Here is an 18,130-nt window from a genome sequence, read left to right on the forward strand (position 1 = left end):
ACACACACTGTAGACACACAAACGTACTGTACACACACACACACACACACGTACTGTACACACACACACACACACACACACACACATACTGTAGACACACAAACGTACTGTACACACACACACACTGTAGACACACAAACGTACTGTACACACACACACATACTGTACACACACACACACACACGTACTGTACACACACACACACACACACACGTACTGTACACACACACACACATACTGTATACACACACACTGTAGACACACAAACGTACTGTACACACACAAACGTACTGTACACACACACACACACATATACTGTACACACACACGTACTGTACACACACAAACGTACTGTACACACACACATAGACACACACACACACACACTGTACACACACAAACGTACTGTACACACACACACACACACACAGACACACACACGTACTGTACACACACACACACACGTACTGTACACACACACACGTACTGTACACACAGACACACACACACACGTACTGTACACACACACACATACACACACACAGACACACACACGTACTGTACACACAGACACACACACACACACACACACGCAGACTGATATCTGGGTTCATCTTCCTGAAGGTATCTTGTCGGGCGGAGCGGCCGGAGGAAAAGCAGCTGAAGAACTGAGGGACGATGGACGATGGACGATGGACGATGGACGATGGACGTCCACAGACGTGTTCTCAGCAGCAGGTTCAGGTGTTATTATTACATCACGTTGATCGAGAGCTCTGTGGTATGAGCCGATTCAAGGTCAACAACATCAATGAAAGAAAGTTCATCAGATACTTTAGGATTTATGTTTCTGTAATCTGTGAAACACTTCTGCTGCCGGGTCGTCTGAGGGGCAGACGCTCCGACAAACCTTCACTTTGAAATAAAGAAGTTAAAGCACAAACTATGAAGAGAAGTCTGGATTATTTAAACGCTCGCTCGGTAGCTGTGAGCGTCCGCTCCTCTCCGGCTCTCCTCCCTGCGTCTGCAGCGCTCACGGAAACATGGCGTCACCTGCCGGACGCTGAGCAGCATCAACGCATCCTGATGGATGGAAAGTAACTTTTCTTGTGACTTGAGTATTAATAGAAAATGTAATAAAGAAATAACTCACGATGTAATATTGTACATTATGATAGAAGTTCATTGATCGCTGCAGTATATAAAGTAGTTCATATAACGTCTTTGTACTGAAGCAGAACATCTCTGATGCGAGGTCTTCACATGACCAGGATGTGACATCATCACCAGGATGTGACATCATCACGGAAAGTGTCCCTGCACGCTGACAGCACCTGTGATGACACGTCTGCTGAACTCAAAACAAGGACAAACTGCGGAACATGTGTTTTCAACGAGATGTTTATTGGCGAGTTATGATCCGTAGAACACGTAACAGAGGGTCAGTGATAGCGTCACATATCAGTGCGTTTCATGTATACTTGCTGATCGTTTGCTACAGAAATGCTTCGATGAGTCACACGAGACGTTTACACAAAGATACAAAATTAAGACCGTCGAGAGATTTCTTTGTACAAAATGTGCAAATCAAAGGCTTCTACAAAATCATTACAAAGCAAATATATACAAACTATACACGCAAACAACTTCCACTACAGAGCCTGACATATGAGAACACACACTTTGCTTGTTACTTAAATGCAGAATGACACGAAGGTTACAGATTCAGGTTTTGGCAACGTTTAAGTGTAATCATACTTTTACACTTTGTAAGAACGCCGTCTGAACTGAGAGTTCATCACTAAATATTACATTCACAAAGAAGAAGACAGAAAACGTTACAAACAGGCAGAACTACACAAAACCCTGAGACACAAAGTACACAACAAATAGTTTCAAATAACAAGCAGAAAAGAATCTTGTCCCGCCGTCACGGCCACGTTCTCTCGTGCGAGCGTGTATTTTAAGATATACGAATTTAGCTCACCAAAATTGAGGGAAGCCCAAGTCCAGAGTCTAAGAATACAAAATCATACACTTCCCCAAACGCCTGGCGCAGCAACGGTCTAAGTCAGCCAATCGGCAGTCCGAATAGATGACACCTGAGTGAACGCTCGGTGTCCCGAGGAGAGAAACCACGACAGAAGGTCCAGCTGTAAGTGCGTGGTGATCTCCAGGCGGGAGGATGCGTGATGATGTGGGAGTGAGTCCGGCGAGCAGTGCGGGGCCGATCCATCGCAGGGGGTGGAGGAAGGAGAAGCCAAGAGCCACGTGTCATCGGCACGGTGCGGCTCCGTGCGGTTTTCCATTCGCAGACGTTGCAGACAGAAGGTTGGGTAAAAACAATGCAGACCACCGATTGGTCAGAGAGCGCAACACGGGACGTCCTGCACAAACAGTAGCAACTTTTTATTACCTCGCCCCAGTTTTTAAAAGAAATGTCACTTTGCAAAACTACGGCGTGCACACTTGCAGATGATGGGTGGGTTTCACGTGGCGGCGCTACAGCGATCAGCTGACCCCCTGCCTACACTGAGGGGGGAACTATCGGCAGAGGAAAACGAGTTACAGAAAAGTGCCCGTAACCAGAAGTGAGTGCAGGCGAGCAGCGCCGCACCGTGCAGGTGAAACACGTCGGCGCTCAGTCTGCTTCCTGTGCTTCTCATGTTATATAGAGACTCCGCGCTCTGCAGCTGCAGATCATGTAAGTCAGGCTGGAGGGAGCCACAGCGGGAACTCTTCCTCCGCCGCCAGTGAAGGGGAGATGCACGCTGCATACCGGACGCCACGGCCGATCTGTGGGATGAGACAAGAGAGAGATTAATGTTGAGGTCCTGTATAAGCGGCGAGCACATGACCGGAGGCCTGGACATTCTCAGGGAGCGGAGAGGAATGCGGAGACTCGATCCTCCGGGCTGCACGTCAGCTTATCACCGCCAACCCACAGAGCGTTAACAAAGCCTCGGGATGCCCCGTTATTAACCAAAGTCCTCTCGGCATGTGGGATTAAGCTGCTCGAGACATTTATGTCGCTAGGTAATAAATATCCGAGGGTGGCGGTGGCGAGGAAAAATAAAGCTTCACTGGATTTAACACATATTCTAAAACCATCTGCTCATCGGCCTCATCATTCGTACTGTAAGAGGCTTCATGTGCTTCAAAACTTTAACCTCTACATTTGCATATTTTTCATGATAGCTCCGATCTGACAAAGCACGTGTGTGTGTGTGTGTGTGTGTGTGTGTGTGTGTGTGTGTGTGTGTGTGGACAGCTGACAGGCTCTGCTAGGGACCTGTTTGGATACCTAATGAGTCTCATTTCCATGGCTGACAAAGCCCCGACTGATCGTCACACATCTGTTACTGTAGAGAACACGCTGCCTGCAGAGCTTCAGAGTACAAATACTTTTAAACTCTCTGGAAGAATTACTCTGATGCTTAAATAGACGTTCTGTTGAAAGGCCTCAAGGGAAAACTATAGAAGTTTCATATCAATACAAAGGAAAAGTTCAGCACTTTTAAAGAAGTGATCACCATTATTTTACTTTCTTTCCAAGAGTTACGTAACAGGATTGATTCACGTGTCATAGCCGGTTAGCTTAGCACAAAAACAGCTAGCCTGGTTATGTCCGTTTACTTTGGTGCTCAGGGTTTCTGTGAAATGATCTGAGTGATATAATTGTAACGCTCAGTGTGTGTGTGTGTGTGTGTGTGTGTGTGTGTGTGTGTGTGTTTGTGTGTGTGTGTTCACACCCAGCGAGCAGAAGAGAGTCGGCCTTTAATTTGAGTTTTACAGTCGGTGTAAAAACGACACACTGTGGTTTTTCGGGGGGGTTATTATGTAGCAGTCGACTTCTTGGCCCGACACAGTGACTGTTGTCTTATCATCACTGTGAGGTTGCTAGGCAACCAGTGAAGTATGTTTTACTTTAACAGAAGAAGAAGAAAGTACATGTGAACACAGTACATGTGAACACAGTCCATGTGAACACAGTACATGTGAACACAGTACATGTGAACACAGTCCATGTGAACACAGTACACGTGAACACAGTACATGTGAACACAGTCCATGTGAACACAGTACATGTGAACACAGTCCATGTGAACACAGTACATGTGAACACAGTACATGTGAACACAGTACACGTGAACACAGTACATGTGAACACAGTACACGTGAACACAGTCCATGTGAACACAGTACATGTGAACACAGTACATTGAACACAGTACATGTGAGCACAGTACATGTGACCACAGTCCATGTGAACACAGTACATGTGAACACAGTAACTAGTGACACCCACAGTACATGTGACCACAGTACATGTGAACACAGTACACTGTGAACACCAGTCCATGTGAACACAGGACATGTGAACACAGTACATGTGAACACAGTACATGTGAAACCCAGTACAATGGTGAACACAGTCCACGTGAACACAGATCCATGTGAAACACAGTAACAGGTGAACACAGTACATGTGAGCACAGTCACATGTGAACACAGTCCATGTGAACACAGTACATGTGAACACAGTCCTGTAACCAACAATCTCTCTCTCCCTCTCTGTCTCCCCCTCTCTCTCTCCTCCCACTCTCCTCTCTCTCCCCCTCTCTCTCCCTATCTCGTCTGTCCCTCCCTCTGTCTCCCCCCTCCCTCCCACCCCCCTACTCTCCTCTCCCCTCCCCTCTCCCTCTCTCTCCTCCCTCTCCCTCCTCCCCCCTCCCCTCCCTCTCCACTCTCCCTCTCTCTGTCTCCCTCTCTCTCCCACTTCGCGCCCTCTCTCTCTGTCTCTCTCTCCCCTCTCTGTCTCTCCCCCTCTTCTCCCCCCCCTCTCTCTCTCCCTCCACTCTCCCTCTCTCTCTGTCCCTCTGTCTCCCCCTCCTACTCTCTCTCCATACCACTCCCTCTCTCTCTGTCCCTCTGTCTCCCCCCTCCTCTTTCCTCTCACTCCAACTCTAATCACCTCCCTCTTCTCCCCCCCCCCCCCCCCTCTCTCTCTCCCTCTCTATGTGCAGTGGTGACAGCCTACACTTCTTCAGTTCTGCTGCTGGTCTAATCTCTCTCAAGTGCAGATGATGAAGAGCTTGCCTCTGAATTTTTAAATACTCTACGGAGCTCCAACTCCAATTTCACTGTTTCATAAGAGTTGCATCTTTATATTTAGTCCTCCATCTACTGCAAAGAGAAGCTTTCTCCTGCTGCACCAGCAGGATCTCAACCAGCCGACCACACCAACAAGCTGCACATTGTATTGAAGTAAATATCATACAATTTAAAAACACTCTTTGAGTTCTTGTGCATTAACCCTTTAAGAGGAGACACTGGAGGGGAATCTGGTAAATAATGAACCAACAGATAACGCCGCGAGTCTGAAAGAAGACTAAAGATTGACCAGTGCCGGAAGTGTCTCACCTTAAAAAATAACGATCACTAACAGCACGAGAGGGAACAAAAGCTTAGATTGTATCCAGAGAGAAGCACTCTGACCCACTAAAGGTTATGTGTCTGTCATCATCAGAACATTTATGAAAAACGACCATCCCCGTCTCACATCGTCAAACTTCAGCTCCCTCGGCCACAACAAGGCTCCCGCTGTCCCCAGAACGAGCTCCAGACGGCCTCGCAGTCCTGCTATTATTACCTGTCACGTCAAGGTCAATTATATTCAACACGGACAAACTCTTCCCGACTCGCACTCAAACTTTGTATTTCCAAACTCTCACTGTACCAAAACAACCACATCGACCTTCACAACTCGTCTTCCTCGTGCCAACGGGGGGGCTAGGTTAATACCTGCAAACCGATCCTGAACGCAGCCGTGACATACCAAAGATCCACTAACCTGACGCTCATCTTCATTTTCTTTTATCTTAAAACACCTTGAACTCAATCTGCATCTTCTGGAGTCCCAATTACCCACGATGCACCACACCAAAGCTGAGTCCTCTTTCTTTATCTGTCCCTCGTGTCCAACAAGCCTTGTGCCATGTTTACTAATGACCACAAATAATTGCACTGTATTGACTAACGTATGAATCACAGTCACTTCATTTACATGAGTTTGTTTTCAGGGGCAGATAAAGGACTCAGAGACTCGAGCGTCTTGGTGCAGCTGCACAGTATTTGGAGTCTTGAAACTCCACTTTAAGACTCAGAACAAAGAGCGTCTCTGTGACTGAAAACTCGCCACTCCAGCTCTACTTCAGAGGTGCAAATATTACGTAATTCTGATTAATTACCAGGCAGACACACTCTGTCCCGTCCCAGCTGGCTCACTGAAGAGGCCCCTGTAACTGTATGACAGCTCGCCGCTTTTTAAATAGTGTAATCAAATTAGTCTGGGGGATTATGCAGCCATTTTAACCATCTTTTCCCTTTTCGCTCCTCGCAGCATGGAGAGAAGACCAATAAAACATCCATTACGTTTATGCAAATTTAAGCAGCCGTGCCGAGGGCTGTAATGTGGCAGATTGATTACTCAAGAGACTGAAGACGAAGTGTGTGTGCACGTGCTAACTGACCGTGTGTGTGTGTGTGTGTGTGTGTCTGAGAGAAGAGGAGTGGGGGGGGGATCGTTGTTGTACACAGATGCCACAATAAAAGCCTCATTCAGCTTGTGTTCCTGGTGGCCCTCACAGCGAGGCATTAATAAAACATTAGTATTGAGTGACTGGGCCTCTGCCCTCCTCCCTCCTCCTCCTCCCTGATCCCAACGTGACCTTTTCCATTTTACAGCAGCTGTCCGGGGAAACAGAGCGCCCACCGAAGACTCTTCCTGTTGTCCCTGACCTCTCCAGGTGTACCCCATCACCTCATAAGGCTTCGGTTGAAGCCGTTAAACAGAGAATGCTGCTCATGTCTATGACTTTTAGGGAGAGAGTTGATGAGGAGGGAGGGATGGAGAAGGAAAAGGGAGGAAGAGGGGGGGGGCTGAGAAAACAAAAGGCTCGAGCGTAGATAACAGTTGTCTCCGGGGCCGTTAGAGTTCAGTGGCTTAAAGGAGAGAGAGATCCTGAACTTTGTGCAGCGATCTCCAGTTACATCCTGTCTGACTGTCGTCTGGTACCAACAAGTGACCAAGTTACACCATGATGGTGCTCTGCTCACATCGTACACACTGAAGACATGTGTTCAGTTACAGACTAGCTTATAACTGAACACGAGTTTATAACTGAACACTAGTTTATAACTGAACACGAGTTTATAACTGAACACTAGCTTATAACTGAACACGAGTTTATAACTGAACACTAGCTTATAACTGAACACGAGTTTATAACTGAACACTAGCTTATAACTGAACACTAGTTTATAACTGAACACTAACTTATAACTGAACACTAACTTATAACTGAACACTAACTTATAACTGAACACGAGTTTATAACTGAACACTAGCTTATAACTGAACACGAGTTTATAACTGAACACTAGCTTATAACTGAACACTAGCTTATAACTGAACACGAGTTTATAACTGAACACTAGCTTATAACTGAACACGAGTTTATAACTGAACACGAGTTTATAACTGAACACTAACTTATAACTGAACACGAGTTTATAACTGAACACTAGTTTATAACTGAACACGAGTTTATAACTGAACACGAGTTTATAACTGAACACTAGCTTATAACTGAACACGAGTTTATAACTGAACACTAACTTATAACTGAACACTAACTTATAACTGAACACTAGCTTATAACTGAACACGAGTTTATAACTGAACACTAACTTATAACTGAACACTAGTTTATAACTGAACACGAGTTTATAACTGAACACTAGTTTATAACTGAACACAAGTTTATAACTGAACACTAACTTATAACTGAACACTAGTTTATAACTGAACACTAACTTATAACTGAACACTAGTTTATAACTGAACACTAGCTTATAACTGAACACTAGTTTATAACTGAACACTAGCTTATAACTGAACACTAACTTATAACTGAACACTAGTTTATAACTGAACACTAGTTTATAACTGAACACTAGTTTATAACTGAACACTAGCTTATAACTGAACACTAGTTTATAACGGAACACTAACTTATAACTGAACACTAACTTATAACTGAACACTAGTTTATAACTGAACACTAGCTTATAACTGAACACTAACTTATAACTGAACACAAGTTTATAACTGAACACTAACTTATAACTGAACACTAGTTTATAACTGAACACTAGCTTATAACTGAACACTAGCATATAACTGAACACTAACTTAGAACTGAACACTAGTTTATAACTGAACACTAACTTAGAACTGAACACTAGTTTATAACTGAACACTAGCTTATAACTGAACACTAGTTTATAACTGAACACTAACTTATAACTGAACACGAGTTTATAACTGAACACTAGCTTATAACTGAACACTAGTTTATAACTGAACACTAGTTTATAACTGAACACTAACTTATAACTGAACACTAACTTATAACTGAACACTAACTTATAACTGAACACGAGTTTATAACTGAACACTAGTTTATAACTGAACACTAGTTTATAACTGAACACTAGCTTATAACTGAACACTAGTTTATAACTGAACACTAACTTATAACTGAACACTAGTTTATAACTGAACACTAACTTATAACTGAACACTAGTTTATAACTGAACACTAACTTATAACTGAACACTAACTTATAACTGAACACGAGTTTATAACTGAACACGAGTTTATAACTGAACACTAGTTTATAACTGAACACTAGCTTATAACTGAACACTAGCTTATAACTGAACACTAGTTTATAACTGAACACTAACTTATAACTGAACACTAGCTTATAACTGAACACTAACTTATAACTGAACACGAGTTTATAACTGAACACTAGCTTATAACTGAACACTAGTTTATAACTGAACACTAGTTTATAACTGAACACTAGCTTATAACTGAACACTAACTTATAACTGAACACTAGTTTATAACTGAACACTAACTTATAACTGAACACTAGCTTATAACTGAACACTAGTTTATAACTGAACACTAACTTATAACTGAACACTAGTTTATAACTGAACACTAGCTTATAACTGAACACTAACTTATAACTGAACACTAGTTTATAACTGAACACTAGTTTATAACTGAACACTAACTTATAACTGAACACTAGTTTATAACTGAACACTAGTTTATAACTGAACACTAGTTTATAACTGAACACTAGTTTATAACTGAACACTAACTTATAACTGAACACTAGTTTATAACTGAACACTAACTTATAACTGAACACTAACTTATAACTGAACACTAGTTTATAACTGAACACTAGTTTATAACTGAACACTAGCTTATAACTGAACACTAGTTTATAACTGAACACTAGTTTATAACTGAACACTAGTTTATAACTGAACACTAGCTTATAACTGAACACTAACTTATAACTGAACACTAACTTATAACTGAACACTAGTTTATAACTGAACACTAGTTTATAGTTCACACTAGTTTATAACTGGAGTTGAGCAATTCATCGAACATATATCGCGATCACAATATTGGCTTCCTACATTTAAATGAATACTGAGTGCGATATTCAAGGTTCCTTTAGCTTTTCTGAAGTCAAATGCAAGCACTTTTCAAGCATTTTCAAGGTGCATTTTTAAGCTTCTCCAGCTCTTTACAGCTGTGCTAAATTACATATTTATACACAGTACATACAGTATATACAGTGTACTGATTATTTCACTTCTAAACAAACAAACTTATATACAGCATTCTACAGAAGACATTTCAAGCCTTTAGGCCGCCCTACTGTAAAGGCTGTACACACAATATCCAAAATATTACAACAAAACTGTGTTTAGCTCTCTGTGTTTTTAGCCTAAAAATGTTTTTCAAGTCTCCCGCCTGGACCATAACAAATACAAACCATAATGCGTTCATATTTACAAATACTTTTCCATCAACAGTGGGTTCTGGCTTGGCCCTGGAGTCTGTGGTTCCTCACATCTGGTGGAAACGCACGGGACCACTAACTGCAGTAGATGGTGACAAAAAGGCTGGTAATCCCAGACTGAAGGGTCCACCACCACAAGGCAACATTAACAAATCTTTACTAATGGCAACGCAGGCCACACCTTCATTCCTCCCGAATTAGAGTAAGGATGGCTGGCTTTTTAAAGGACGGGCAATGCCAGCAATGTGACGGCCTGTGTGTGTGTGTGTGTGTGACAGAGTAGTGGAAAACAAGTGGTTTTACAACTGCGTAAAAACTCACAATACTACTAGTGAACACTTGAACAGCTGACTGGTGTTTTTCGGTCCCATACACACACAACACACACACACACACACACACACACACACACACACACACACACACACACACACACACACACACACACACACACACACACACACAATTATTTTTCTCTCTGACCCCAGCTGAAAGTTGACAACCTCGGGAGCAAAGTATTTTTAGGCAGGCGTTAGTCTCGGCTGCCAAATGGTGCAAAATATAACTTTGCTCCTCCTGGTCTTACTCGCTCTCCACTTCATCTCTCTCTTTCCATACGTGTGTGTGTGTGTGTGTGTGTGTGTGTGTGTGTGTTGTGTTTGTGTGTGTGTGTTTGTGTGTAAGCATCCTGCTATGTGTCACTTTGTTACTCCCTAAACTTCTGCCACTTCCCTTCCCCTCTAAAGCCCCCGTGTGTCGGGTGAGACAGTCGCCCAGCGTCGGGGTAGGACGGCTGCTTAACAAGCTGGAAATCTGAGCTTTTTCCACGTCTGCTGTAATTAAACATCGAGGCAGCCGGCAGCGGGATGGAAGCTACCGTAACTGCAAGAGTTCTTAAGGATGAGGCCCCTTGATCTTTCACAGCCAGCCTGTCTGTCTCCATCCCGGCCAAAAAAACTTGGGCTAGTGGTCCATACCAGCCCCATAATACTAAGCCCCCAGCTCCATCATATCCAGCTGTTTACTGTAGACACAAGTCACACATAAGCTCCCTGCTTCTCACTTGCTTCCGCTCAGCTTTGCTTTCAAAGTTCTTGGCAGCATGAAAGGAGCTGCATGTTCAGAGTCGTATCCCTGACAGAGAAAGCGGTTGTTTCGCAGGGCAGAGGCGTATGATTTATCCAAACTGCAATCTGCCACACTGTGCACGCTACTTCAGTACTTCAGTATTCTTATTCACATCAGAGACACTCATCGAGTTTCTTTCTTGGCAACAACTAGAAATACTTAACTTGATTTTCAACTGTAAAAAGGGGCTTTGAAATAAATGCAAACAACGGACTTTACAGCGAGATATTTCCTATTTGTACTTTATTTATATGAGTTGTATTCACTGGGATCTCCGGCCAAAGGCTAACAAAAGTGGTTTGTTCCAGTTCTAGTTTATAAACAACAGTTGGGAAATAAGCAGATTCTCTTTCTTCGTGAGAGTAAATATGAAGCTGGAGCCTGAAGACATATAGCTTAGATTAGTTTAGCATAAAGACTGGAAACAACTAGAAAACAAATTGTTTTCCTTCGGACAGAGCCAGGCTAAATGTTTCCCCATGTTTCCAGTCTTTGTGCTAAGCTAAGCTAAGCTAACTGGCTGTAGCCTCATATTGAACAGACAAATATAAAAGGTGGTAACTCCTCTTCTAACTCTCACCATAGAAATGAAGAAATATAAAGTAATGAAGTAATGCTTTAAGTGTGGGCATTTGTTATTGTTGCATTTAACCATTGAACCAAAGAACAAAAAGATACATTAGCACAGACGTGCTTTGTGAAAGTGTAATAAAACCTCCAATAAAGAAATTACCACATAACCAACAATAAAAAGACGCTAAAGATGAACCGTTTCCCATTGATTGCACCAGTGCTAAAGTAAGACCACAGGACTTACTCACTCTTCCACCACCGGGCAAATGTATAAACAACCTTCAAACATCACTGTACATCCTTATCTTGTTTCATCTACTGGCCCCTCCATCCTCACCCTGTGCAAAGAACTGAAAACACCTCGGGAAAAATGTATCGTCTCTTATCTCACATGAAGCTGTGAAAAGTGCCACCTGTCATTCCTTCAGGCAGATCGGGCACAGAAACTCTTCACGAATATGTTACATCTAAGTCAATCATATTTTCATACCCTTGAGATGTATCCTTCCCTTTTATCTGCACAACCTCCCATCCTGAATTCCTCATGAGATTACGTTTCAGACTACTTTGCTTTGAGCAGAACAGACTGCCGTGGCGTCTGTCAGCACATATGGTTCCTTCGTTTTGTCCTTTAAAGCACTTTGAGGAAGCTGCTCTATGGATAATGTATTATTTATTAAGAAAGAAAAGGGTTTGTACCGATACTGCGGAATTTTGGGGGAAAGTATTGTTTTCCAAATCATGTCAAAGTAAGTGGTGCATCACCAAAGACTGTATATAAGAAGTGGACATAGTCACCCGCTGGTTTGTGGACTACGGGTTGGAAGCCTTGAGTTTGACATTTTGGCTGCCGCCATTTTGTTTTTTTGGACAACGAGAGGATGAGAGTGTGGAGCTAAGTACAACCAAACGCTGAACAAGACATTTTAAGGCGACCAAAATGTTACAATTAACTTTCATGAACCGAAGAACAAAACTGTGAAAGGCTTAAAGTTCTAAAACGAAAACAGACAAAACACTAACTTATCGTCTATTTTACTGTAAATGTTTCCATAAGTTACTAAATGAACATCATGTTGAAGAAGACTTGAAACTAAAGATTGAGACATAAACTCATCAGGAAAATGTTACTGAGGTAATAAATCAAGAGAGAAGAAGAAACATTTTCTCATAGACTTCTATACAACCAGAGGAGTCGCCCCCTGCTGGATGGTAGTGACCTGTCAATCACAGGTAGCCCCGCCCTAAAGAGACGCTGCTTGATATCTATTTGAAATGTTTCCATAAGTTACTAAATGAACATCATGTTGAAGAAGACTTGAAACTACAGATTGAGACATAAACTCATCAGGAAAATGTTACTGAGGTAATAAATCAAGAGAGAAGTAGAAACATTTTCTACAATGTATACTTCTATACAATCTTCTTTTTGCAACCAGTGCAGTCGATACTACAGAGACTGCCGAATAAAAGCTCTTCCACTTTGGCTTCACTTATCAGACCCCGAGGCTGCTGCTTAACATAAACTTCCAACAGGTGTGTTTCAACTCTTATCTAAACCTCACCAAAGGCTCCTTGTGCTCCTTTGGCTTTAAGTCCTCCTCCATATGTTAAACACTATGTGTCACATCACCTTTTATAACTTACAACTGTTGTAAAGTACTGAGTCATGCTATGCATTCAGTTAGCCTCCACGTTAACCCTTACCGGCCCACTTCGAGCACAGACCCGGTCCCCGCCTCTCCACCTCGCTCCTGTCAGTGGCAGAGGTCTTGTGTTGTAGCTCTCGCTCTGTAATTACCAGCACCGCTGACATTCCTACTGCTCCCTAAACCAGGACTCCACCATGTTTATCCAACACCCAGCCGTCAGAGCAGCGAGATAATGTGTAACTGTAACCACGAGCAACCCTGAAAACAGTGAGGGGCTTTTAAACCGGCCTCCTCCGGTTCAAACTCCTCTGTCGGGTAACTATGGAGTGTGACTTATCTCCAGAGAGTTTAGTTTTCAAAGAAACAAGTTCCTTTATATTATCGGACAATACAAAGGACAGTATGAATAGCACATATAATTGACATTTTGTTTGTGTCCGTTTAAGGAAACTACAATTACTCACCGAGTCGCTGTGGAAACTTCAAAGAGTCGCTCTCTATGCGGAGAGGTACTTCCATGTGCTGACGAAGGCAGTGGGAATAAGCGAGTACGGCACACTGGTCACACTGTCCCAAGAGTCCGACGATGGATCATAACAGTCTAGTGTTTTACACCTCTGAGCCCCGAAGTACCCCCCGACCACATATAGTCTGTTTCCTGACGCCACTGCATGGCAGCTGATCCGTTTGGCCGTCACGTCTCCAAACTTTGACCACTGGTACGTCTCGCTGTTGAACCGGTAAGCAGAGCTGGCTGAGAATTCAGTGTCGCCACCGATCACCACGACATGGTTTCCAACCACGGCCGCTGCAGTGTAGCGCCACAGCTGCGGGCAGGAGGCCGGCACAGTCCACCGATTCTGGCACGGGTCAAAGCACTGCACCTTGGGGTATTTGTCTCTGTTCACGCTGGTGCCCCCAAAGGCAAAGAGTTTGTTTTTGGCCCCGACGACGGCAGCGTTGCTGACCCCCTCTCTAAGTGGAGCCACCAGGGTCCACTTGTTGGTCTGAGGGTCGTACTGCTCCACCTGTTTGAGAGACACAGAGGGAGATGCAGGGAAGGATCCTGCGAGAGAAGTGTGTCCTCCCACAACATACAGCATGTGGTCCAGTTCTGCAGACCCATGTCCGAATCTGGCGACCAGCATAGGAGACGCTTTGGACCACTCGTCGTGTAACGTGTCGTAGACCCAGACATCTTTGGAGGCCCCGTTCTCAGAGCCACGTCCTCCAGTAACATAAACCTGAGACACAGGGCGATAGCACATATTGTGTACTTGTACATCGTGATCATTTTCTACATTGCATCACATTAAAATGCACAAATTCAAGCGTAGATCAAATACATACCTTGCAACCAATAGCACAGGCGCTGCATTCTTTCCTGGGGCTGGGGATGTCTGTTTTGGGGGTGATCTCCTTCGTCTTGTTGTCGATCATGTAGACTTTATCACACATGAAAGTCTGTCCTCCTAGCAGCAGCAGGGCCTGGCTAACCTTCCTCGGCCGGGCACAAAACCCCGTTACAATACCGTCATTCTGGAGGATCCTCATTTTGCACCGTACGGCATCTTCGACGATCTCCCGACCCACCTTGTGGCACATCACCAGCTCCTCTGAAGCGACGTTCTTCAGCAGGTACGTTTCAGGGAGCAGCGCCAGGCGGACGCAGCGCAGCAGCTCGGGCAGCTCGCTGTGCCGGTGCTCCATGTCCGCCTTGACCCAGTCGATCACAGCCTCGTACACCAGGCTCTCATCCTCCACCTCCAGCTCCTCACTGAGGATCAGCTCCTGGACCTTGTCTCTGGGCAGGCTGAGGAAGTCCTCAGTCTTGAAGAGAGTATCAAAGTTTGCCAGGCACATCCTCCACGACAGCTCGTACAGTCTCTGGCACTGGTGGGCGTCCGACAGCAGCATCATCCCCAGACAGTTTGACTGATGGAGGTTCTTTTCTAGAAACTCTGACGCTGCGTCCCTGATGTCGTGAAATTGAAGCATGTCGCCGGCTTCCAGGAGCGACTCCGCGTTCTCCTCGTTGATGATGATTCGGGCCGAGTAAGCGTAGTCGAGCAAGAGCTCCAACACCTCTGGATGGAGAGAGTCAGCGGAAGTTGACTTCGGCGTCACGGCTCTCCCGGAGCCCGCCGCTGAACATGGCCTCAAAGTATCGGCTACAGGAGGCCAGGACGGCCCGGTGGCAGGGGAACGAATTGCTCCCGGCCTTCAGCACGACATCTGTGAAGACCTTTCGTTTGCGTAACAGGTTGAGCTGAGTCAGCAGGCTGTCGGCGTGGGACGTTTTGTGGAAGAGGTGGATATTCATGGAGCCGGAACTTGAGCGAGACTTTCTGTTCTCGTGGTTACTGACAGACATCTTGACTTAGAGCTGGAGAAGGAAACAGAGGACAAAAAAAAAACATTAGCACATGTCTCTCAACTCGTTTATAAGAGACGGACAGGAGGAAGAGATTTTATCAGGTCCTTTTGATGTGAACACCACCATAAACACTCCTCCCATTCTATGATTAAACAGAACTCACTATGACAACAGCTGATGAATAGAAATAAAATACTCATATCAGTAGGCTCGGCTTACAACGGAAATAAACTTCAGCCTTCAGACATGAAAGGAGATCAGATAAGGAGCACTCCCACACAAACCCAGTGTGTGTGTGTGTGTGTACACTTTTAAATCACACATCAGTGTCAAGACTCACTCCTCAAAACCTGTGACAACAAACAAGCTCCATTTACTGTCTTTTAATTCAACTTTCCTTCTGTAATTAATGTTAGGCGCAGAAACAACACCTGGGTGTGTTGCCCTACATCACATCTTTCCACCCCTGTAAACATTTCAGGGCTGTGAGTCACCTCCAACCACAGCGAGAGCCAAATCAATCCCTTGCAGCCTGTTCTGTTCCTCTGCTGGCTCTCACACACACACACACACACACACACACACACACACACACACACACACACACACACACACACACACACACCAAGGTGTCAAAGCGTTCAAGTCCACATAAGATGTGACACCTCGGTCCGGCTCCTTGAGGATGAAATTGTGTAACCAAAGTGCAACAGATAAAAAGACCCGCAATCTTTCTTCTCATCACCTGCAGCCATCACACAGTGAGTGGGAGGACGTTGTGCTGAATTCAAAACAAGATTAACTTTAGGGTTGAAACTAACGATTATTTTCATTATTGATTAATAGTTTGGTGCATATAATGTCAGAACATAGTGAAAAATGTCCATCCCAGTTTCTCCAAGTCCAACGTGATGTCTTTAAATGTGTTGTTTGTCAGTAACACACCCACAAACATTCACTTTAATAAGATATAACAGAGAAAAGCAGGAAATCTCCTTATTTGAAAATATATTTAACGATTAATCGATCATCAAGACAACACGACTAATCGATTGCAGCTCTTATTAACTCCATGCCAAACACAAGCTGCATGGCCTCTCTAATAAACACAAGTGTGTAATAACCGGCACAGCATCGGTTAATAAAGACCACAACTTGAAAACGACCAAATAAATATCTTCCGCTTTAAAGCCTGCATTGTTTCAGAACAGATACATTAAGTCGGCCTTTCACTCCCACTGAAAGGGTCTGTGCACTTCCGTGGAGGGTTTGGTTTGGTTAGTGGAGCTGCGGTCAGCGCTTCAGCACGCGCTCCGCTCTCCTCCCAAGTTAGCTGCAACCCTCCGACATCAAAGGAGCCGCTGTTCCTCCCCAGGACTGAACTCCGCACATTTCACAAGTTGGAGAAATGTCAAAGTAGCACGTATCGATACTTTGAGGAGGATAACGCGAGTGCATGCTCACCTTGAGCTGCTCCGGGCTCCTTTACGTCGCGTCCAACTTGTTCCGTGGATCTGTTTGAAGTTGCGGCATAAATTTAGACGCGTCCGCTTCCCGAGTTTAAAACTGCCTCGTGTGCTAAAGTGTCGGGGAATGGTTGAGCCATTTGTCTGCGTTGCGAGCTTCTAGTTTAAATGAGCAAAAAAACAAACAAATATGACAACAATGGGAAAAGTTGGCTTCAGGGTTTGTTCTCGGGGAGCCACGCAGGAGAGCAGAGAGCAGAGCGGAGAGGAAGAGCAGAGGCAGCCGAGCTGTTCCGCCGGCTCCTCCTCCTCCTCACGCCGGCCAATGGGCTGCCGCACTGCCGCAGAGGCTTTCTTCTCCATCCAGCTTCAGGGTCAACGCACAGCATTACTGCTATAAAGGACACAAACACCCCCTTCTCTGTGGTTCACCTGCTCGGTCTCTCACTTTCACTCAGAAGGGCTCAGGAAAAGCTCTAGTGTGCCTCCAGTTAAAGGCAAAGTAGGTTTATTTGCAGCTTTCAGCAACATTAAGACATGGACAGGATTTTAAAAGAATAAAATAAAATGCAAGATGAATACAGAACATTGAGAGATATGAATGAAAGTTTGTTCCAAATATTTGGCCAGAAACCGAGAAAGAATGTGATTTAAATTGTATTTATTCAGTCGACAGTTGAGTAACGTGGTGTTATTCTCGGTAATAAAGGAAACAAAGGTCTAAATTCCACCTTCACATGGCCATGAATTAGCTTTTGGGGAATGAATACTGAAGCCTTCATTTACTTATCATCTTGTTGGCTTAAAAGTAGTAAAACTGAAACATGTCGAGTCTATAAAGACTGGAATCTGCTCGCAAAACACGTTTTTGATTCATGAAAACTTCCCCTAAAAAGAAAGAAAATGAAATGACCCTCTGAAACAAAGAGAGAGTGTTCTTATAGGATTTCCACACAAATCTCCCCAGA

General features: G+C 44.2%; 1 protein-coding gene across 1 annotated transcript; it reads right to left on the reverse strand.

Moving 5' to 3' along the window:
• Positions 1-1,389: 1,389 nt before the first annotated feature.
• On the reverse strand, positions 1,390-17,541 carry enc3 (ectodermal-neural cortex 3). The gene is given in 5 exon segments (XM_029430333.1): positions 1,390-2,796; positions 13,784-14,563; positions 14,670-15,422; positions 15,424-15,705; positions 17,161-17,541. Coding segments are annotated over 3 exon segments (1,770 nt in total). The 5' UTR covers positions 15,694-15,705; positions 17,161-17,541; the 3' UTR covers positions 1,390-2,796; positions 13,784-13,816.
• Between the last annotated feature and the right edge of the window lie 589 nt (positions 17,542-18,130).

This window comes from Cottoperca gobio, chromosome 4 (assembly GCF_900634415.1).
Source record: "Cottoperca gobio chromosome 4, fCotGob3.1, whole genome shotgun sequence".
In the NCBI taxonomy this organism is placed as follows: Eukaryota; Metazoa; Chordata; class Actinopteri; order Perciformes; family Bovichtidae; genus Cottoperca; species Cottoperca gobio.